This window comes from Hyaena hyaena, unplaced genomic scaffold (genome assembly GCF_003009895.1).
Source record: "Hyaena hyaena isolate Hyena2069 unplaced genomic scaffold, ASM300989v1 scaffold_1681, whole genome shotgun sequence".
Lineage (NCBI taxonomy): Eukaryota > Metazoa > Chordata > Mammalia > Carnivora > Hyaenidae > Hyaena > Hyaena hyaena.
Window position 1 is genome coordinate 46,116 of NW_024082309.1, and position 23,395 is coordinate 69,510.

A 23,395-nucleotide genomic window follows, 5' to 3' on the forward strand; every position below is an offset into this window, starting at 1 on the left:
ATGCACTGAGTCCATTTTAAAAATGGATCAGCACTAAATGTGAAAGCAATAGTATTGCTCGTTGGTGGGGGACATGTTTGATGAAAAAGTAACAGAGAACAAGGAATGGTGTATAGGAATATTATCCAAGAACAAATGATTCTAGGTAGGTAAGAAAACAGACTTTTTAAGTTTATTTACTTATTTTTAAGAGAGACAGAGAGTGAGGGAAGGGCAGAGAGAGAGGGAGAGAGAGAATCCCAAGCAGGCTCTGCACTGTTAGCACAGAGCCCAAAGTGGGGCTCGAACCCACAAATCGTGAGATCATGACCTGAGCTGAAATCAAGAGTTGTACGCTTAACTGAGTGAGCCACCCAGGTACTCCAAGATTTTTCAAAAAGGTTTTGGGCCTTTTTATGCAAACTAAAAAAAATATGAAACAAGATTCCTTAATTTAGTAAGATTTAAGTTATAATTTAGCTATGCTTTGTTCTTAGAAACAAAGATGGATCAAGTACTAATTTTACTTCTAGCAATTAAGAAAAAAGATTGAATGATAGCATGAAATATCCTTATTTCATATTTAATCATAAAGATTGATTAAAAGACAAAAAAGATTGATCATAAAGATAAAAAAAGGGAGGGTAGAAACATTTAAGAGTTTTGTTGTAGGCAAATTAATGACCCCCCAAAGGTGTCCACATCTTATTCTCCAGAACGCATGAATATGTAATATTACCTGGCAAGAAGGAAGTAAGGCTGCATATGGAATTAGAGTCACCCGCTGGTCTGCTGACCTTAAAATAAAGATCTACTGGATTATTCAGGTATACACAATGTAATCACAAGGATCCTCTAAATGTGAAGAGGGAGGCAGGGGAGTTATTTCAGAGTAATGCAGAGAAAGAAAGACTCACCTGGCCACTGCCAGCTTGAAGACAGAAGGGACCAGAGGCCAAGGAACGAGGTCAATCTCTACAAACTGGAGAGAAACAGACTCTCCCATAGAGCCTCCAGAAGGCAGGTAGCCCTGCTCATGCAGGAAGACCCATTTTGGACTTCTGACTTCTAGAACTGTAAGATAATGAATTTGTGGTGGTGTTAGGCCACTAAATTTTGGGAATTTGTTACGGCAGCAGTAGGAATTTAAATCACTGGTCTTTAAAGCACTCAGCCTAACAAATCTTACAGGTTTTCTCTGGTTTAACTTCACTTAGAGCCACTTTTCAACGGCTCCAAAGTCTCCACTTTGTTGACTAGAGCTAACCACAGCAGTTTTCCATGAAACCCTGGCTCTTATGCCAGATTCACAAGTTTACCTCATAATCCTTTTACACTCTATTTGCAGTATATTCTCCTAGACTAGGGGCTGGCAAACTTTCTGTAAAGGGCTAGACAGTAAATATTTGTTTTTAATTTTTTTAAATGTTTATTTCTTTGAGTGAGAGAGAAAGGGAGAGAGAGAGAACACGAGTGGGGAAGGGGCGGGGGGGGGGGGGGACATAGGATCCAAGGTGGGCTCTGCACTGATAGCAGAGACCCTATGTGGGGCTTGAACTCACGAACCATGAGATCATGACCTGAGCTGAAGTCAGATGCTTAACTGACTGAGCCACCCAGGTGCCCTAGACAGTAAATATTTTTTGTGGGTCAAATACAGTCTCTCCTGCATGTTCTCTTCATCCCCTCCCCAACCCATTAAACTATTTAGCTCATGGGCCATTTTATAAAAGCAGGCTGCAGGATAGATGTGGCCTGTAATCTCAAGTTTGCTGACCCCTGAGGTAGATACAAAAGTGTCATGGAGAGGAGCACCTGGGTGGCTCGGTCAGTTGAGTGTCTGACTCTTGATTCAGGTCATAATCTCATCGTTCATGAGACTGAGCCCCATGTTGGGCTCTATGCTGACAGCCAGAAGCCTGCTTGGGATTCTGTCTCTCCTCTCTGCCCCTCTCATGCTCTCTCTCTCTTAAAATAATAAACACAGGGGGAAAAACCCACAAGGGACACCTGGGTGGCTCAGTCAGTTAAGTGTCCAACTCATGTCAGGATCTCACACATCATGTGTTCGAACCCCGCATCAGGCTCTGTGCTGACAGTTTAGACTGGAGCCTGCTTCAGATTCTGTCTGTCTTTCCCTCTCTCTCTGCTCCTCCCCTGCTCATGCTCTGTCTCTGTCTCCCAAAAATAAACAAACATTAAAAAAAAAAAAAAAAAACCCCACAAAAGTGTCAGGGAGAGATTCGCCAACAAAGATTGTTGGCATTTAGGCAAACATTAAAAAGATTTCTGAATATGATTTCATTCTCTAAGTAGCCAGTTCACAGTGAATACTTTCAAAATATGAGAACTTTGCTTCCTAGATAACTTTGAGACTGAAATTAGAAGCACAATGTGCACCTGAGGGCCCCATGTACTGTAAAGTAGCATCAGTAAAAATAGCTTCAGTAAAAAGCAAAGAGTCTCAGCCACATCATGCTGTGGATTGCTGCCGTAGCATCCTGCTAAGAGAATATAAGAGTTCATGTGTGCAGTCCAACTCTTCTGTGGTTAGCCCGCAAATAAAAAGTCAGTCGCACAAGCATGGAAAAAAGTACACATTTCCCGTCCCTACCCACCTAGATCACATGCATTTAACAAAGTGCATGTACTAACTGCTTATTAGAGCTGGTGGTGGAAGGATGTGTGCTCAGGTCGTAGAAGCAGAAAGCACACGGGAAACAGGAACCAGCAATGCGGGCCTGAGAGGGCAGAGACAGCTCTCCGCAGGATCTGTCTCCCACACTCTGACTACATGAGGCTGACTATATGAGCCTGGCTTGGGGGGGCCCTTCCTTCAACCAGAACGTCTTGTCCCTTGACAGCTGTCACCACCAAGCCAGGGTTTTGGGGGTTGAATAGTATCCCCCAAAACTTCACGTCTACCCAAATTTCAGAATGTGACCCTATTTATAAATAGGGTCTTTGCAGACATAATTAGTAAAGATGAGGTCATACTGCAGTAAGGCGGGTCCTAAATCCTATGACTGGTATCCTTATAAGTAGAGGTGACACAGACACAAGCAGGGATCAAGGCCCTGTGAAGACAGAGGCAAAGTCTGGACTGATGCAGTTATAAGCTAAAGAACGCCAAGGGCTGCCAGGAGCCACCAGAAGCTGGGGAGGGAAGGGTTCTTCCCTAGAGCTTTCGGAGGGAGCATGGCCCTGCCAATACCTTGATTTAGATCTTTTAGCCTCCAGAGCAGGTACAGCTATGAGAACAAAGTTCTCTTGTGTTAAGCCACCAAGTTTGTGGTAGTTATGGCAGCCGCAGGAATCTACTTCACCCACCCAAGTGGAGAGTGGCACCTTTTGTAACCAATGACAATAGCCAACACTAGTCAAATACTAAACAAGGAAAATTCCTTACCTCTGCCGACTCAAAAGCAAATCCTTAGTGTTTTTCTACAATGGCAGATCGATAGTATGTGAGGAACAGAAGGAAACATGCCATACCCAGACGTCATTTAAAAAATGAAAATCTAGGGGCGCCTGGGTGACTCAGTTGGTTAAGCATCCAACTTCAGCTAAGATCATGATCTCTCAGTTCCTAAGTTCAAGACCCGTGTCAGGCTCTGTGCTGACAGCTCAGAGCCTGGTGCCTGCTACAGATTCTGTCTCTTCCTCTCTCTTAGCCCCTCCCCAGCTCACACTCTGTCTCTCAAAAAAAAAAAAAACATAAAAAAAACTTTTTAATATAAATCTAATTTTTAGGTTTTCCGTGGTTTAGTCAACAGGGCTTCCAGAAATATTAAAGTCATTCTGTTCATTTTAAATAAACATAGCTAAGTAGAGAGCTCAATTTTTAAACTGTAGTATCTAATTCTACCACTACAGAATTCAAGGTTTAAGTTACTTTCCAAGCTTTTTAATAACTTGTTTGTAAGACACACAGAAAGTAGACAAAGTTATCAATTATTCACTCCAACTGAGGGCAGAGCGCTGACCTCACTACTGAGTTAAGTGATTATTAGGGAAGGAGCCTAGTGCTTGTCCTCAGGAAAACGTTATGTTAGCCAGCAAAGAGCAACAGGAGTTACTAATTTATTGAATTCAGGGATAGACAAGCCCCCAAAAGCCAGTCTTACTGTTTCATTTAAGAAATGAAGAACTCAGGGCACCTGGGTGGCTCAGTCGGTTGAGCGTCCAACTTCAGTTCAGGTCATGATCTCGTGATTTGTGGGTTCAAGCTCCATGTCAAGCTCTGTACTGACAGCTCAGAGCCTGGAGCCTGCTTCGAATTCTGTGTCTCCCTCCCTCTCTGCCCCTCCTCTGCTCACATTCTGTCTCTCAAAAACAAATAAACGTTAAAAAAATTTTTTTTAAAGAGAAAGGAAGAACTCAAGAACTCAAGAGTTTAAGTATCAACCCAGAGTTAGTGGTACAGCTGGTTCTAAAACTCCAATCTTAGGGGCGCCTGAATGGCTCAGTCGGTTAGGGTCAGACTTCGGCTCAGGTCATGATCTCACGGTTCGTGGGTTTGAGCCCCGCGTTGCGCTCTGTGCTGACAGCTAGCTCAGAGCCTGCAGCCTGTTTCAGATTCTGTACCTCCCCCTCTCTCTCTCTCTGACCCTCCCTTGCTCACGCTGTGTCTCTCTCTGAAATAAAACAAAAAACATTTAAAAAAAATAAATGTTTAAAACTCATATCTCAGAAAATTACAACCAAGGACCAAATAGAAATATGCATCATAACTGCGATACCAATTTAAGGGAAACTCCCCCAGATGAGCAGAGTCCAAGGCCCCACCACTGTTGCAGCTGAACTTTCCTGCTGCCTGAGGCTATTTAAAATCACAGCTGCCAATAAGGGAGGTCTGGTCCACAGGTGTAGTGGAGTATAGCTATCCAGCAGGTGGTATGAAACAATACTCAGACCTTTCAAGATTTTTCTAAAACTAGCTTCCTACTGGATCTTACTATACAGTTTATATATTAAATGATCAGGTATCAAAGACCCCAAATGGTTTTAATGTGGAGAAAGCCTTTCTTCAAATCCAACAAACTGTCAATCTCTTTCAGTCCATAGCCACACCACCCTGGCCTTGTTGTCCTCAGAACATTCCTTTTCCATCACCAAGATCATAGTCATGGTGACCTAGACATTCTCCTGAACTTCATTACATACCAACTATAAACAATACACAGGACTTCAATTTTTTCCTCAAATTCTTTTCCTAACACTAGGAATCGGAATGAGACATTGAAAGGACTCACCTGTTTCATAATCCAAGGAAAACTAATGATCCGTGATGTCTCCAAAAGAAAATAAAAGCAGCATGAAGAACTTTGTCCTCTACCCGCTCTGCCAGCCCGCCAGCAAAGGACCAAGTGCCTTCTGAGCCAATGCCCTCCATACTCTTGGTACAGGTGCTCCAACACTCTGTTAGCAAGGCAGCCACAGGGAAGAGGAGGAGGGGTTCCCAGTCTATTAGGTATACAAAATGACCTATGAGGTACACTCATCCCCTATCCCCCTCCCAACTTACATCTAGACTTTGGTTACTGTGATAGCTTCATGGCCTCCAGTTTCACAATCTCTTTAATACAGTCGCTAGAATGATTCCAAGAAAGTGCAAATCGGATAGCATCACTATCCAGCTTAATATTCTCCAAAAGCTCACCAATGCCCACAGGACAGAGCTCAAATTCCTTAACACCGCATGTAAGAAGACCTCCATAGGTTAAATTCCTTCACCGACCTATCTAGCCTTCCTCTCTTAACGCAAACCCCAGATGTTAGACCCCTCCAGGCTCTTTTCTTGCTGCTCTCCATTCACGCAACAGCCTTACTGACGATCTTTCAAACGCAGCTCTGGCCTCTGCGCTTTAGGAAAGTTTGCCCTCACCTCTCCTGGTGGAGTGTTCATTCCCCCCAAGTCCGACCCTTATCAACACTGTCCATCATATGCTCACATTATGAGGCTCAACAGCTCGCTCAATAAGGCTGTTTCCTTAATTCCCCAACTATTCTGTGAATTCCTTCCTCTAAGGGGCCGGGGCTGCGGAGTTTATGGGAATGAATGGGCTTGAGAGTTTGGAATGCCGTCCGAGGTCACAGTAACAGATCTTACCAACTCTCCGAGACCAGGGTCAGAGGGAAAGGGGCTCTGGGCAGCGCTAGGACCAGCAAAGCCGCTAGGTCGCGGGCGCTGCTCACAAGCTGAAGGGGTAGAGCTACAAAACAAACCCACGCTGGCTCAACGAACACCACAGTCTTGACGACAGCCATCTTGCTCCCTAGCTCTTCCGCCGGAAGCCGAAGCCAGGCCCCGCCCCTGGACCCGGCCCCCTCCCTCGCTGGCGCAGCCGCTGTACTCCCGCCAGTGGCCTGCGCCGGTGTTTGGAGGGCACTCGAAGATAATAGAGATCACAAATACACAGCCGCGGTAACTGGGAAGTCAGGAAACATAATCTACTTTAGATACAGCCTTTATTTCTAATTTCTAATTATTTTAATGCCAGTGTAACATAATTGTTATTTTCGTCTCAGGTGTAAAATAGAGTTATTCGGTAATTCCAGATATTGCTGTGTGCTCGATAAATGTAACCTTAATCCCCTTCACCTGTTTTCACCCTCCACCCACCTCCCCTCTGGTAACCAGATTGTTCTCTATAGTTAAAAGTCTGTTTTTGGTTTACCTCTTTATTGGTTTTTGTTGTCTCTTAAATTCTACATGTGAGTGAAATAGGATGTTTGTCTTCTCTGGCTTATTTTGCTTAGCATTATACTCTAGTTCCATCCATGTTGTTGCAAATGGCAAGATTTCACTCTTTTTACAGCTGAATAGTCCATTGTATATATATACACCACATCTTCACTCATCCATCAGTTGATGATACTTGGGCTGCTTCCGTATTTGGCTACTGTAAATAATGTCGCAATAAAGGTGCGTGTATCCCTTTGAATTAGTATTTTCCTACTCTTGGGTAAATACCCAGTAGCGTGATTACTGGATCATAGGGTAGTTCTATGTTTACTTTGAGGAACCTCCTTACTGTCTTGCATAGTGGCTGCATTGCCACTCACAGTGCAGAGGGTTCGTATTTCTCCACATCCTCACTAACGCTTAATTTAAGTAGGCTCTATGCCCAACATGGGGCTCAAACTCTGGACCCTGAGATCAAGAGTTGCATGCTCTACAGATGGAGCCACCCAGGTACCCCAAATTATAGTCCTTTATAGATTTTGAATCCTAAGCCTTTTTTGGATGTCATTTACATAGATCTTCTCCCATTCAGTAGGTTGTCCCATGTATTTCTTTTGCTGAAATAGATCAGGCCCTTTAGTTTTTTAAGGTGAAACCAGACCTTAACGAAAATGGGGAGCCTGCTAAGAAGACTATTTCAAGGAAAATGAGCCCTTTGGTAAGGGGGGTAAGGGTAAGGCCGAGGAAGGGCAGCCTGTCAGATTTCAAGGGAGAAAGTGTTCCTGAACAGCGAGGGCAAGAAGACTGGTTGACGTTGGCCAGGTGAGAGTTGTGTGAAAACTAAAAGAACCACAACACACTTAGGACTCCAGCTTTTGCTTGCTGTTGCCACTCAAACCTAGACAAGCCTTCTCCCACTGCCAGAGGAAATCTTAGTTGCATGATCAACTGAATGTAGGAGAGGGGATCCATAAGCCCCAGCTAACACATCCAAGGAGGGAAGGGTTGGGTTCTGCCTATCTCCCTATACAACCTTCATTCATGTGCCAACCCCACCCTGCACCCAATTCTCCCGTGCCAGACCCAAGCTCTATGATCAGACTTTTGTTCCCTGGAAGTAAAATGGAGGTCCATTATAAAAGTCCTCCCACAATAAAATGCAACAGAACTGTTCTGTATGCCTAACTCAAAGCAGTCTGTTTATAACCATCAGGAAAGGATGATAGGCTACACAGAACTTCACTGGACTCTAAATACATCCTAAACTTTACTTCTAGTGAAAACTGAATTTAACAGGGTAAAACTGGTCAGAATGAAACAGGACAAGCAGTTTTATGGAGATTTTTTTTCTTTATTGAGAAACTTAAGACTTGGGTACATCAAATAAAACCAATTTCTGGGGGAAAAAATCAAAACCCACAATAGAAAAAAAAAGTTAACACTGTCTGGGCCATAGCAGAACCCAGAGAATATATTCTTTTAATTCAAAAATTCTAGGTGCTTCATAATTGACCTTTTGATACAAAATGACCTATTAAATTTCCAATTTGTGGTTCTTGGTGTTGAGGTCCATAGGACATGCTAGAAATCTTCAAACCTTGAGCTGAATTCCAGGAGGGGTTATTTGGCTTTTGAATCCTGAAAAGAAAAGCACCAACACAAATAAACACATAATCAGAAAAAGCTCAGAGATTCACCGCAATCTCTGGCCTACAGAGGAAGGAATTGTCGAGAGTGGTGCTTACTGACATTCGGGCTGGACGACCATGCTGGGGCTGTCCTGTGCCCTGTAGGATGTTCAGCAGCATCCCTAGCCTCTACCCACTAGATGTCAGTAACACATCTCCGGGTGTGACAACCAAACTATGTCTCCATTAGCAAATGTTCTCTGAAAGGGGCAGCCCTGCTTGAGAGCCACCCACTTTGAGGCTAGCTAGGTACTTACTATAAAGCCCCACCCCCCACCCTTCCTGGCCATCCATCCTGTACTCAAAGCTACAGTTCTGTCTTGCTTAAAATTCCCAATGAAAAGCGTTCAGGCCTTTACCATATGCCCCTCTCCCTCGCCTCTGCCTATCTGGTTCTCGCCTTCCTCCATCAGGAGGCGCCCACCAGTCCCTGTCAGAGGTCCTGGTTAAGCTTCACTCACGCTGCAGCTGGGGGCCATTGCCTCCAGATCCAGAAGTTGACTAAAACACACCCTGTAACTGTAGTCAGGAGTGCCTGCCTCTCTCACCTTGACACAGGGCCTGTGTCCGTTGTGTTCCCAGAGCTAAGCAGTGGCTGCCCACACAAGTTCACCTCACCAACCTCAAGCCAAACCAGGGAGATGCTCATAGAAATGAGGCTGTGGGATCAGATTATGAAAACATCTTGGATATCCATCATTGCTTCAAACAAAAAAGGTCATTTTTTGAAAAAGATCTAACCAGGTGCTACTTAATAAGAAAACTGCCCTGTTTGCGCCTTTACAACTCTCCCGTACAGTTGCTCCCTGTTCTCTCTTCTCTCCAAATTAGCTCTTTCAGATGATAGAAAGTACTCGGGTGACAGCCTGCCCAAGTTATCAGATTAAACAGCAAAAACATGGCTCTATATGCTGCCTCTAATCTTTTAGGAAGACATTCTTAAGTCAAAACCATTGCAAAAAACAAAAACAGCCAAACATACGGTTTTTCCTTGTCTAAGAGGTAGCAGCAGCAACAGCGCCCACCTTCTGGGCAGCTTCTTTCTTGGCATGATGAGCCTGTAGAACCGCCACAGCTTCATCCACCTGTGAGGAATCTCCAAGTGGTCAGTGACATCTGAGGGGAGGCCCTCCGCCCCTCCCTGGTGCCCAGGCCCAGCAGTATTATCTCCTGGTGCGGCCTGCTCTCCCCAACACCCATCCCACAAGCAACTTCCATCTCTCTGCTGAACCAGGATGCCAAGGCCACCCCCCCACCCCTCGTCCACCCAGGTGGTGCAAGCGAAAGCCGTAGGATCTGGGAACCAGCTCACCTTGGAGCGGAGAGACTCGGGGGACTCCAGCATGTGCAGCAGCTCAGAGTTGTCAATCTCCAGCAGCATTCCTGTGATTTTTCCAGCCAGGTTTGAATGCATGGTTTGGATGAGTGGGAACAAACGCTCTCCTGGGGGGAGAATATTTAATTAAACACCAGGCTGAATCCCAGTAATAATGAACACTGGTGTCCAGGTTAGCAGCAGGTTCTGGCTCCATCTCCTGCAAACACGTGGGTCACTCACCCAACATCTGCTTCTGTTCCTGGGGGGGGGCCGCAGCCAGCATGGAGGCAGTCAGGGGCTCCTGCCCCTGCACATGGACTGCAGGCTGGGGCGCCTGGGAACCAGGAGAGGCAGCAGGTTAGCATCAAGGAAAGGACATTTGATGGTCATGAGCCTGACCGTTCGATCTGAAAACCTACTATGTGAAAGAGATGTGGATGTCCTTGCTGCCAAGGAACTAACTGCAGTCTTGACGATGAGGTTGTTACAGGAGCAACAGCGAGTGGCACAAACACAAAATCAATAGGGCAGGGCGACTGACAGTCCAACTTCAGCTCAAGTCACAATCTCCCAGTTCGTGGGTTCAAGCCCTGCATTAGGCTCTGACAGCTTGGAGCCCGCTTCAGATTCTATGTCTCCCTCTCTCTGTCCCTCTCCCACTTTGACACTCTCTCAAAAATAAACATTTAAAAAAAGGGAAAACAGCATGCTACTAGAAGAAAAAGGAAATGAGTAAGAAAATAAATCCACAAGGCTCAATAATTATCAGATGACTCCATTTATAATTACATCCCATACCACTTTATTATACCAAATGCTTTTAATGTTTGTTTGGGGTTTTTTTGGTTTTGTTTTTTTGACGTGGGAGGGTGAGCAAGAGAGCGGGGAAGGGGCAGGCAGAGAGGATCCAAAGCAGGCTCTGTGCAGACAGCAGATGGGACTATGGGGAGCTCGAACCCACAAAATGTGAGATTATGACCCGAGCCGAAGTCAGGCACTTAACCAACTGAGTCACCCAGGTGCCCCATACCAAATGTTTTCATTCTATCAAACGCTTAAGGACTCTCAACACGCATTGTCAATGCCAGTCACAGCTCTAAACGGAGGGCACCACAGGCAAAAGCTACCTAAGCAAAGTTCTGAGGCACCTCCAATTTACACAGCATGAAGTAGGAGCAAGCAGCTCAGGGGTCACAAGGCTGACTGTGGCTCCTCCAGGCAAATTACCACTGAGCTATGGGTCTAATCCCCCAACCCCAACTTAGTATCTCTGAAGCTGAACGTCTCATCTGTAAGATGAAGTTCTTTACTGCCTTAATGTACCAATATTTTGCAGAGCAGCTAAGCATCAACTCAGCCATTCGAAGTGAGAAGCTCAAAGAGGCTGAGCAAGCGCACACATGTTGTAAAAAGGCAGAAACACCAGCTGTTTCTGAGGCTGGGGCATTTCTGAGTAAACTATTACGGGGCGGAAGACTTTCCAGCCCCTTCCCTCACAATAAAGAGAGCCCCTAACAAGCAGCGTCATCACAGAAAACACATAGCAGGCATTAGAAGCAGTTGAAGGAATCAAAGCAAAGGCATCTTTTCAATCAAGTGCAAACAGGGGAGACCCTTTCAGCATTGTTTGGGAGGCCTCACCTGCAGAGGCTGGATGGCAGGGTGAGGGCTGCGGACACTGGAGGCGTATTTATAAGGTGCGACAGCCCGAGGAGCAGCAGCAGCAACAGCAGCACGGGGTGCTAAGGTCTGCACAGCTGTGGGAACACCTTAGGAAAAGAACAAGTAAAATTAAAGCCCATCAGTCTGGGCAAAGACCCGTCAAATCCCATCTTTCCCCATTCTGTGTGCATCCAATACCACCTCCAGACTGGCAGCTGTCAGTCAGCCCTTGCTGGGCGGCACCAGCCCCACCAAAGTCCATAGCCAAGCGGTCCGGGCACTCAGACCCTACAACAGACCAGCAAATGCACATCAGTGTCGGCAGCAGATGTCCAACTGGCCACGTCCCACGGAAGGAGCAATTCCAAAGCATGTTCACAAAACATCACATACGGGGCCACTACTGCTACTTTCGAGGAACAGTCAACAGATAACAGACAACTCTTTCCGCCTCTTGGAATACAGGACATATTCTGTAAAGAACAGTTTCCTTCAATCTCCCAACCCCACCCAAAAGAACAGGCTGCCTCTGTAGTCATCCAGCTAACAAGCATCTCTAATTAACCTTTTTCACGAGTCACCAATGAGCAAAAAATCTCAAGTCACCGACACAGTCCTAGAACTCCCATTGTTTCTGGGCTCTTTAAGTACCAACCAGAGCACACAGCTGAGATTACAGAACCAGAACTGGAACATGAGCCCAACAAACTGACCAACGCTGGGCAGAGGCCAGTCAGCCTGACTCCCTCCTCCCCAGGCCACGCTTCTCAAGGCCAGTTTGCTCACCGACTCTCTGAGCGGTAGTAGGGAGGCCACGAGAGGCCGGAGCATTACCAGTTGGAGCCAGATGGCGAAGAGCTGGACGAGGCCCAGACTGGCGTATAGCACTTGGCATTCCTTGGAAGCCTGGTGAAGACAAACACCGTGCATCACAAACCAACCACGGGGACCAGAACCTAGGCTGCACCTCAGAGGGGGCGGGGAGAGGCGGCGAGACCAGGCTAAGTGTATCCTGGGTGACCAAGTCACCGTTCCCCACCACCTACCTTGAGGTCTCCCACCTTGCTGCCAGCGTGGATTAGGCCTCATCTGTGCTAACTGGTTAGGTGTGTAATATGGAGGTCTTCCCTGAGCCTGCAAGAAAGAGCACCCAAACCCTTTTATTTGAAGGGCCTGAATCCACATGACAGATGAGCTCATCTTACTGCCAGGCCCAAGGCTAATTACTCAAGCAGAAACTCTCTACTCAAAGGCGGGGGGATGGCAGGAAGGGCAGTTAATGGGGATTCTGATATTTTAACTGTGGGTGGGGGCAGGGGAGGGAGAGGGAGGGAGAAAGAGAAAAATCTTTATTTTCATAGGTCCTTACTCCCACAGTCTGAACCCCAATATCCAAAACCCCTCTCCCCCAACCACCATAAGCTGCAAGGCAGCTTCCAAAGATCCGTGAACACAAGCAGACCCACCTGTGGAACTGCTGGCACAAAGTAGCCGCCAGCTGCAGGCTGGAACTGATTTAAGATGGCATTGGCAGGAAGTGCTCTCATTCCAGCCACCCGCTGCATATACTGATTTGTCAGGTGGGCCTTTCTCTCTTCCTTCCTCTGGGCCAGGGCGACATACAGTGGCTTGGAGCCCACGATTCGTCCATTCATCTCAGTGACCGCTTTGGTCGCCTCTTCAGGAGATGAGAAGCAGACAAAGCCAAACCCTTTGCTTCTCCCATCCTCCAACATTACCTATAAAGGGACCAGCTACTTTAGAAAAAGGTGTTCTATGTTGGGGGACAGCTATTAAGAGCCCCAAAAAACCCAACTTCTGCCACAAGAGTCCCCAAGCCTAGGACTAGGGTTCTCAGCCCGGTCCCAGGATGTGCCCTAGGCATTTTCTATTTGCTAGATCTCCAGGTGATCCTAAAGTTTCCAAACACTATGACATGGCTAATGTTAACCCAGGAACTCAAAGACGTTTCCTGATACCTGAAGCACAACCACCTTTGGGTACCCAATAGAAATCTGGACAGTCTCAAGCTATTTACTTGTAGAGTCTATTCAAGACCTTGGTGAACAAAACCTTAATCATTTCTTATCCAGGTTAGGATATGCTCTTGAAATACCACATGTAGGTAGGAATTACAAAATCAATGACCACCACCATTAATTCAATGGAAGTTAACAGCAGAAAGATGGCCAGCTGGGAGAGACAGCTGGATTCTAGTCCCAGCACTAATCCCTAAGCTGTGTGACCTTAGCATTTACTTGCCCTCTCTGAGCCTAAATGTCATGACCTCTAGAAAAACTACCACAAAGCCACACGTCTATTGGTTCAAGCCGTCTCTTCCCACAGACAGCTAGTCATTCACGGACAGCTCTTTTCCTCACCTGAGAATGTGGCTTAGTGCTTTCCCTGGTCTACCTCTCCAGAAACAATCGGTAGCAACAGGACAATGTGTGCTTGGCACCATTTTGTCTTAGTTTGCTGCCTGGACGGCCTCCCTTGATGGAGGACATGAAAGTAAGGATGTGCATCACAGCCCCACAGCTTTCTACAATGAGAGGGGCCAAAACAGTGTATGAAAACATGACACCTTGATCCGGAAAACAGGGCCTGTGAAACTTGAAAGGCCTGGTTCTTTTGTTCTTTTCCTGCCACTGTGCTGATAAGCAAGAGACCATCATTCTTCGGAGTGATGGAAGGCCCGTGAAGGAGGTGATAAGAGCGAAGGGGCAAGGAAACAAGGAAGGCCTCTGGTCACCTCTGCTACAACTGATAACGTTCCTTTGACGACGTTCCCAGGTTGTGCATGGCTTAAACTAAGGGCCGAGACAGGGTCACCAAAGTCTTTTTACCAGACCACTCGGCCTCCTTTCTCATTCCTGAAAGGACTCTGACATCTGCTGCACCTCTGCTGAGCAGAGCAGCGTCTCCATCAGGCCATGACCCGAAACTTCCACACGTCACTCACTCTCACCATACCCCACCCCCCTCCCCCCTAATGGACCAAGGACGTGCAGCACAACATCCTCTCGTAACCAGTGTTCTCATGCTCAAGGACTCCAACTCCTTATCTCCAGAAGGGGGTTCACACTCACTTTCCCTGCTGCATCAGCTGATAGGACTATCAAAAAAGACCAAGCAGACGACACACATGGCAAAATGTGGAAGAGCCACCTTTCCACTCCTCTTCCTGCACCTTTAGCTTTATAAGGCCAGGACGGAGTTCGTGACCCCGGCTTCCAAGTCCTCAAAATACCCTCATCCAAGGACGAAGTGTGTGGCAGAGTCGTAGAGACAGGCCCCAAGACGAATGGAAAACAACCTGTCTGGATTTCCTCTGCTCATACTGTTGCACCATCTGTCCCCACACCAGCACAAAGCAGCAAAGAATGGGAAAGATTCAGGTGCTTGGGGGGTGGCAGGAGGGACTGCTCAGATTCATCTCCACACCTCGGTGCTTGGGCCGCAGTGCCATTTAACCTAACGCAATGTCATTCTCCAGAGCACATGCTCAGCTGCGTAAGTGGAGGCCAGGAGAAATTATGCTAGATGAATGTGATCACTATTTTCAGAAATGAACACAATTTAGATTCCACTCCTTCGATGAAAACAAAAAAAATTGCATTTTCTACTTTCGATCTCCAAATCGCAGTATAAAATACCTTAGCGCTGGTGATCGATCCAAAAGGAGAAAACTCTTTTCTTAACTTCTCATCATCAATGGTGTCATCCAAGTTCTTAATGTAGAGATTCACTCCCTGAAGCAGAGGGGCCACAGTTAAAGCACGTCTGTAACCGTACAGATGCCCTGAGACACTGCTTCTCAAAATGTGGTCCCTAGACCAGCAGCAATCACCTCCCTGGATACTTCTTAGAAATGCAAATTCCCAGGCCAGAACCCTCATCCACTGAATCAGAAATTCTAGGGCCCAGAGAGCTATGCTTTCACAAGCCCTAAAGGGGATCTGATGCAGGCTCAGGGTTGAGACTCCTGTCACAGATTCTGATAGGACCCTCAATAAGCGTCTGGCTTTTTGCACAGCTGCTCTGGCTGACCATTGTCCCCAGCAAGACTCTTGCCTCCATTCCAACAAAGGGCAATCATTTAAGTAAAAAGAACCCACATGACTAAGAACAGACTGACGCTTCCAGGAGGGGGTCCCTAAATGAATAAATCAATCTCTTTCGCCCTGGTTCTAGAATCACTGCTGTATCCGGTAAGTATATCCTTTCAAACCTGAGAATCTTGGGAGAAAGGAGAGGAAGAGGCGGCTTCCCAGATCCCAAAGAGAAAGCCTGCTAAACAGAAGCTGGTGCTCTTGCCGGGATCACACAGTAAACCCTTGGTGGGAGGAGGGCTGTGCCAGGAACACCTCTCACCTGATACCGACTAATTCTCTCTTGCTTCAGCTGTTCAAATTTCCGCTTTAACTCGGCCTGCCGTTCCACTTTCTTCTGTGCACGGCCTACAAAAATGACTTTCCCACTGATTTCTTTTCCATTCATCTCTTCCACAGCCTAAAGAGGAAACACAGATCTTAAAACTAAGACACAGAGGCTGGGGCCTTGCCCTGGAGGCCTGAAAGTCCCACCAAATATTCGGAGAGAAGGAAATCTTTCCTATAGGGTTAAAAACTAGTTTCAATCCGTTTCTGAAGCCAGTTAAACAAATCCAAACTTCCTCATGAGTAAAAGGGGGTTACTACTTAAATGGATTATTGGTCCAGATGATGAAGAAAAAAAAAATATATATATATATAGTAGTTTTATAAATACAAGCATGGCAGACATGAGCCAAGGCTGATAATCGAGCTGTAGCTAAGTCTCTCAGTTCTCTTGGGGGCAGTGAGTGATGTAGTGTCCATGGCCAGCACCAGGCTTTATCTACAAGTAGCTGCTGCTGTTACCAAGTCAGCAACTCCTGAGGGAGGCCTGAGTATGAATGGGGGCAAACATCCATCCTACTCTTTCAACCTACAAGCCTGAATAGCTGAGGTGACAGGTCACGTGCCCAGTGCTTCGGGAACAGGTAAACGATGTATTACCACAGGAAGTCCCCCAGGCCAGTAACTGCATCACTAGGATACCTGGGCAATTCCAGCTCTACTCTATTTACCAGCCAGGCCCTGCCCACACTCAGGGGCCACTTCCTGAAAATTTCTCCCCGACCCTCGTGGTACTCTCACCTTATTGGCATCCTCGTGTTTTTCGTAACTCACAAAGCCAAAGCCTTTGGATTTCCCACTGGGATCTCTCATCACCTTGACACTTAGAGTCTTACCTATTACCAAAGGACAGAACTATTAGTAACACCATCTCTATCTACCGCAGCTCAAGGAGAGAAGGCTTCTCTAGGGGTCCAAGTGAAGCCAACTCTTGCTGAACCCAGATGGGGTCCAGAAAGAGGTGCTGTGCCTGGCCTTTTAGTTCTGACCAAGCTACTGAGAAGGCCCTGGGGCTGGGACAAGGTAAGATGAAGCCAAGAGTCTACTCCTCACTACTCTGTGACCCTATCACACAAGATAGTTTACTGGGCCTAGCTGCCCTGGTCTCTTAAACAACTAAAATCTACAAGTTTTAGGTCTGGTGAACTATGGAAGGGGGCACATGGGGCAAAGAAGCCCAACTTACCAAACTGACTAAACAGCTCTTTCAGGCTCTCATCATCCACCTCTTCCCCAAAGTTTTTGATATAAACATTGGTGAACTCCTTGGCTTTGGCTCCCAGCTCAGCTTCCCGCTCTTTTCGAGACTTGAATCTGCCCACAAACCTAAAAAGAAACCATGGAAAACAGTGAAAACCCAGAACAAATCATGATTCCAGGGGCCCAAAGGAACACAGGTTAAAGACTGACAGGAGAGGTTAAAACACACGAGTCCCCATCCAACCACCAAGAGAGCAAGCTCAGAGATGCCCCAACTCCCCAGCAGAAAGAGAGAGGCAGGACTGTCCTGCAAGGACCAGCCCCAGGACTCCTGGCTCAGACCAGGGCTACTCCTACCACATCACACTGCCTTCGTGAAGAAACCTGGTGACCATTATTAAAACGTTCAATTCTGTGCATCTATGTAAATGCATAGAAAAGGTCTGGAAGGATACAAACCAAACTGTTAACAGTGGTTAACCCTAGGGGTGAGCTCACTAGAGTGAACTATGCGGTAGCCTTTGCTTTTGCACCTCATGCATCCTGGTATTTACACTTAACGGGAAAATGTATCCACACATTGAAAAATCTTTAGATCTCTTTCTAGTGACACCTTTGAAAGACCTGACCACTGGCCACATATACATTATCAATGCAATCCATCCCCTGGCCTGTTCAACACTAAGGGCAGAAATGATTTTTGCTTGTTATAGCCAAGACTTATTGTCCCCTCTCTCTCCCTGCATGGCTTAACTAAGACTTTCTTGTCCCCATTCTGCAATAACCACACCAAAGCAACAATGTCTACTATTAACAATGCCTTCTACAATCAGAGATTTTTCATTATAACCAAATTAAGTATTAGTGTGGAGCCAGCCTTGTATGAGAAGGCCACTGAGTCATAAGTTAGCCAAGTGGAGATCTGGGGACAATTTGGCATCAACTCCTAGCAAATGGCCCCACGGAAAGACCTGAGTAACAGGAAGGCCAAGGTCACGTGGCTAGTACACAGCTCCTGGTCAGTCCAGGGCCCTCTCCACTCTGCCGCTGGCCAAGACCCCTGCTCAGAAAGGGCTCAGAGCTGCCTTCTAGCAAGCCCCAGTTGCCGGTGCTTACAAAACCCACGGACGGATGATGCTTTTAAGGGAGAGGCGGCAGGCAGGCCATGGCTTGGGCAGGAAGCCCACCTTGGCGAGTCAAAAGGGCTGCCACGGCTCGGGCAGGGAGACTCACCAGCCCTGGAGTGGAGAGGTAGGAGCAGGCCACACTTGGGCCGAGAGAACCAGTAGCCGCCTTGTGTGTGCCAGTTAATACCGAGGTGGGGCCACGGCTGGCTCATGCGATGGCTGTTGCTCCGGACTGGGACACTCACACTTTGCGGTCATTGAGGAGCATGCCGTTCATCTTCTCGATGGCCTTGTCAGCAGCCTCTTGGGTCTCGAAGTGGACAAAGGCATAACCCTTAGAGCCGTTCTCATCACACACCACCTGTCAAAGACAAGGCGGGGGGGCTTTAGCACCACTGGCACCTCCAGGTATTTGACAACCACATGGTCTCCTACTCAGTCTCCTGTGTCTGAGGGGCCGCTACCCCACCCACAGTCAAAAAGGAGACTACAGCAGGTCAGGTTTTCCCAACAGTGAGCACCCTACAAGGCACCGAGTGATGTTCCATCTACAAATGGCAGCCACCATTAGGCTGCTTCCATTCCGACTGTTTTCTTTCATTTAAAAAACATTGAGATGTGGGTGCAAAACCACCACACCACAGAAAAAGTGACCATTTGCCAAGCCCACAATAGAATTTCAGTCTAGTATGGAGTCAGACACCACCAGACTCCATAGTATGGAGCCAGACACCAGTTGTACAAAATTCTCCACATAAACAGGTGCAAAGGGAAGGAAGGAAGAGGAGGAATTTATGCTTCTGAAATGACTAAGTATAGCTGCCTGGAGACCAGAGGCACTGCTCTGCTTCTCCCCCAGAAAACATAACTCTTCAATGCCCTCCCAAAAGGTAGAAAACAGAAAGGATATTTCAGGCAGAGGGAAGAATAAACAAAGAACAAAAGCACCTGCCAGTTATACTGAATTGTAGCACAAGATTATCTACAGGGAACTTTTAGCCTTCAGAGCCATTTCTAGCCAATTACCATATCCTGTCCCCCCAATTCCAAGGCTGCTCCCCATTTGGTATTTATCTTGCTTTCAGGAGTAGTCAATAATTATTTGACTGAAATCATTTAATCAATGCTTACCTTGCAAGACAGAATGTTTCCAAAAGCAGAAAAAGTATCATAAAGTGCCTTGTTATCTATAGATTTGTCCAGATTCTTGATGAAGACATTTCCCACACCAGATTTTCTCAAAGAGGGATCCCTCTGAGACCACATGATACGGATTGGCTTTCCCTTAATCACATCAAAGTTCATGGTATCCAAGGCCCGCTCAGCTGCAAGAGAGAAATACAGTCAAGGATATAAACACACCATGCAGATGACTGCCACCATCCCAGGAACAGAGGAGTCCAGGGCTTTGCAAGGAAATCACTGTGATCAAAGGCAACTCTATTAACACTGAAAGGCATCAGACCCCTCCAGCCTGTGTTGCCAGTGAGGATAGACTTTCCGGTCAGTTGCTCCACTTCCTGGCAGAAGTCTGAAGCCCCCTGGACCTGCACCCTTGTTGAGTAAAAGGCACAGGCGAGATCATCTAAATAGCCTTCTGGCACCAATCTCCAGTCATAATCCCGTAACTCTGACTGAGCTCTATCAGTCATAAAGACTTTGCTGCCCACCACCCATAGTGCCACAGGTGTGGGACAGGTTTGATATTATTTATTTCATAAAATGAGCAAACTTATGTCCAGGATGGCTACACCATGCAGCTAACTAGTGAGTAAGAACCTAATACCAGATTTCCTGATTATTTCTCAGTTAGGTATTGCATCAACTTACCAACGAGCTGTCTTTTAGTCTACAATCTGTCTAGGAAACAAATGACAGAACAAAACCTGTGAACTGACTGGGGAGAATGCGCTATCCCTGAACTCACCTCACTTTCTTATATTTTCAATTTCTGAGAACAGAAACTGATTCAAAAAGCCTCAAAATAATAGATACTAATGGTCACACATGGAAATATCCTTTTTTATTCTCAGGATGATAAAGATGAAACCGCATCTTTCTGCCGATGCACACAGTGCAGTAGGCTCTGCACCTAGTGGTTTTGGGGCCTTCTGAAGTCTAATGTGAGTTCTGTGAATTCCAGGACCTCAAATGCCCTGGCGCCCAACCAAGTTTTCCATCCACTGCTTTGGGATGCTTCCTTAGCTTCCCAACAAGCCCACGTGTGTACCAAAAAGGACCAGAAGCTAAAACGAACCACCACCTGTCAGCAGGAACTCCTCTTATGCGCTGTGACAAGCTCCCAGAGCTGGTGGCCACTTCTGACTTTCGCAGTGAAACCCCCAGAATCTCCTCCATGAAGGGATTGCAGGCGGGTAGTTCTGTCTCAAAGAACCACCTCACTTACAAGAGGGACAAAATTCCCTCACCCTGCTTCCACACAAGCTCAGCTGTCCAGTCAGCCAAGGGAATATCTCCTTTTCACTGCTTTCCAACCACCCTTCCCACCTTCTCAGGTGGGCTCATAGAGTATGGGAAGGGAGGAGGTCGAGAAAGGGGAGACTGGGCAGCTCCAACTCCGGAAAAGTGCAGGTACAGAAGCAGTCACTTGTGATGGCTCTCTGCGATCTACAGCCTGGGACCCCAAACTGTGTCTGACTGACTAGCAGCGAAGGAGCCATTTCGACACGGCTCCTCTGTGTCTTTCCAGACAGTGCTGCAGAAGGCAAGTCGGCTTAGCCTCACAAATCTGGCTGCACTTATTTATAGCAGGGAGAGATCCTGCAGAGAGGCATGTGTTGGCAGACACGCTGACCAATGGCTTCTGCTACTCTAAGTGACAGGACTTTTGTTCAGAAAGTGTCAAAAAGGCAGGCAGCCGCCAATGGATCCACTACTCCCCCTAAAAAGGCCACACGTGGCCACCTTTGTGCCCTCTGGCCGGACACCACTCAGAGCACACAGAGTTGATGGTATCAGTGCCTCTTGTCTCTCAACAAGTCCGACTCTCTGGTCTCAGCTGCAGCTTGGGCAAGTGACATTCTCTGTGCTTCATGGACAGTGAACAAAGGGTGGACAAAAATAGGGACCCAGAGATCCTTTGCCACAGAATAGCTTGTTTCCCCCAGTAATGGTCTCTACAGTTGTTCCCTTTTAATCTGAAGTCACGTGCAGCCCCTGATTAGGTTTCCTCTGGCCCGGCTCCGGCCACGCCTGCAGCATACCTCCACACGGTTCCAAGCAAGGGCCCAGTGTGGGCTGGCTGGCGGGGCACTGCACTGGCAGGCCCAGAGCCTCACACCGCCCGCAGTCCCCTTTCCCTTTCTCGAGTCCCATTTCCTTCAGATGGGATGAAGGAAAAGGCTTTAGACACGGGTAAAGCACTGTTCATAGGTGAGGCAATAATCCCCACCGGCCCAGTCGGTTCCCAGTGTTTCCCCAGGCTACCTGGATACCTTTCTCCCCACATATAGCTCAGGGCTTTGTCCAGAAGGTAAAGGCCTCCTCCACCCAGGGAGCAAAGCCACAGACCCGGGAGCTGGTCTGGCACCTGCAGCGCTCATGGCACCAACACGAGTCCCTGCTCAAGTAAAACCAACAGAATTGCTCCCACTGCTTCCTACCTGCCCCGGAAAGACCCCTTATCAGCACAAAATCAGACAGGCTCAGTCCAGGGTCAAAGTAGGGGAGGTGGCAGCAGCTTTAGAACCTACAATTCTTGCAGGAACTGGGTTTCAAATGTTCTGCCTTTCCGGCAGGCCTGTGAGGGGCATGAACCCATGCTCACCCACCAGACAAGGGTCCCGCTAAAGCAGGACCACGCACACAATGGAATGACAGTGACTTCCTCCAAATCCCGTTTTACAGTCTCCTTGGGTTCCAACCTCACCGCCACCGCTGATTAGCCCAAGGTCACCCAGTTAGCAAGCGGTGGAAGCAAGATTGAAACTCCGGTCACCTGATGCCAGGATCCTCGTTCTCAACCCCTACATCTCAACCCCAACTCCATGGGGGTAGACCCCTAGGGTCCCCTAGGATCCCACAAATTTGTGGATCTGGCGTCTACTCACCGTCAGCCGGCTGCTGGAAGTTGACGTAGGCATAACCCAGGGAGCGGCGGGTGATCATGTCGCGGCAGACCCGGATGGACAGCACAGGCCCCGCAGGACTGAACTTTTCGTACAGCATGGCCTCGGTGACGTCCGAGTGCAGGTCGCCCACGTAGAGGGAGGCCATGGGGTAGCTGCTGGCCGCAGCGTTCATCTCCCCAGCCCCCACCACCCCGAGCCCCGCCAGGAGAACTTCTTATAGGGACCACACAGGACAAAAGGGGCTCTTTTCGGAGCCGTGGCCCGCGCCGCGGCTCACAGGTGGCAGGCTGAAGCTAAGAGACGCCGGAGTAGCTCGGAGACACGGAGGACCGGAAGGAGTAGTTCAGGGACAGCTCCTTCGAGACTGCAAAACCGCAGACAAAGGCTCTCAAAAACAATATGGCCCTCCCTGGGAGTTTGTAATTTGCAGCTGTCCTGGTCTGAAGCTCCAAATTTCAAAAAAGAAAAAAAATATATAACGTATTAAAACGGGGACTCCCCTCCAAATTATAAAAATTCTTCAGGAGACAACCAAATGGTGCCCACGGCGGCCTCCGGGACACGCGTTTCTCTATAAATATAGGCCTCGGGCTCCCGGCGGTTTAAGATTACAGCAGCCAGGGGAAGAGGGAAACCAAATCTTGGTCGGTGCCGACTCGGCAAGCCCCGGGGGCCGGGCGCGCAGCCGCCTCCCACGCCGGGCCGGCGAAGGGCAGCGCAGACACGTGGTGCGCCCGGGGCCGGCGCGCGGGGGGCGAGGGCGGCGGGCGCGGGGCTGCCACGCGGCGCGGGGGCGGCCGGAGCGGAGGCGCGTGGACGCGGGCGGGCGGCTCACCACCGGACCGACGGACGCCAAGGTGCGGCGGCGGGCGCGGGCAGGCCGGAAGCGTGCAGAAGTGACTTCCCCGCGGGTTCTCCGAGGAGGATGCGCTTTTTCTTTCTCTCTCTCTTTTTTTTTTTTTTTAGATTTTAGAGCGTTTTCGTTTTTTTTTTAATCTTTTCCTGTTTTTCCTTCAGGCTGCTGGGCCTGAAAGCGGCAGAGGCTGCGGCGACCCGGGGCGGAGAGAGGCGGCCGGGGGAGCCACCGCTCCATTTATACCCGCCCGCCCCGGGCGCTGCTGGTCGAAGGGCGCCTCGCGACCTGGGCGCAGTCGTGCCCGCCCACTCGGCCCGGGGGCCCGAGGCGGGGCGGCCACGCGA

General features: G+C 48.1%; 1 protein-coding gene and 1 non-coding gene across 7 annotated transcripts; both read right to left on the bottom strand.

The window, feature by feature from the left end:
- Positions 1-7,997: 7,997 nt before the first annotated feature.
- Positions 7,998-23,318, bottom strand: PABPC4 (poly(A) binding protein cytoplasmic 4). Of its 6 annotated transcripts, none has more exons than XM_039224583.1 (16): positions 22,175-23,318; positions 19,236-19,429; positions 18,350-18,465; positions 16,964-17,103; positions 16,519-16,613; positions 15,713-15,850; positions 14,995-15,090; positions 12,802-13,074; positions 12,382-12,469; positions 12,122-12,241; positions 11,537-11,623; positions 11,315-11,442; positions 9,914-10,007; positions 9,668-9,798; positions 9,381-9,440; positions 7,998-8,305 (listed from the first exon to the last, which is right to left on the bottom strand). In XM_039224583.1, exons 1-16 carry the CDS (start codon positions 22,365-22,367, stop codon positions 8,288-8,290), a joined length of 1,971 nt encoding a protein of 656 aa, XP_039080514.1. In that variant the 5' UTR covers positions 22,368-23,318; the 3' UTR covers positions 7,998-8,287. The 6 variants fall into 6 exon arrangements, with proteins under 6 accessions (XP_039080514.1, XP_039080515.1, XP_039080516.1 ...); XM_039224584.1 differs by having other exon boundaries at positions 9,338-9,440; positions 12,397-12,469; positions 22,175-23,317; XM_039224585.1 differs by having other exon boundaries at positions 9,338-9,440; positions 12,170-12,241; positions 22,175-23,317.
- Positions 14,606-14,740, bottom strand: LOC120226401. Its single transcript, XR_005527008.1, has one exon. It is a non-coding gene; the product is annotated as a small nucleolar RNA SNORA55 (small nucleolar RNA).
- Positions 23,319-23,395: the final 77 nt, after the last annotated feature.

Excerpts from the sequence above, each read along its gene's own strand:
- PABPC4 (XM_039224582.1), bottom strand. The coding sequence starts at position 22,367 with ATGAACGCTGCGGCCAGCAGCTACCCCATGGCCTCCCTCTACGTGGGC. Across the intron at positions 16,614-16,963 it reads AGAGCTGTTTAGTCAGTTTG|GTAAGACTCTAAGTGTCAAG; the intron begins GTAAGTTGGGCT and ends CTTTGGTAATAG. Across the intron at positions 11,624-12,121 it reads TACTACCGCTCAGAGAGTCG|GGTCTGAGTGCCCGGACCGC; the intron begins GTGAGCAAACTG and ends GGTCTGTTGTAG.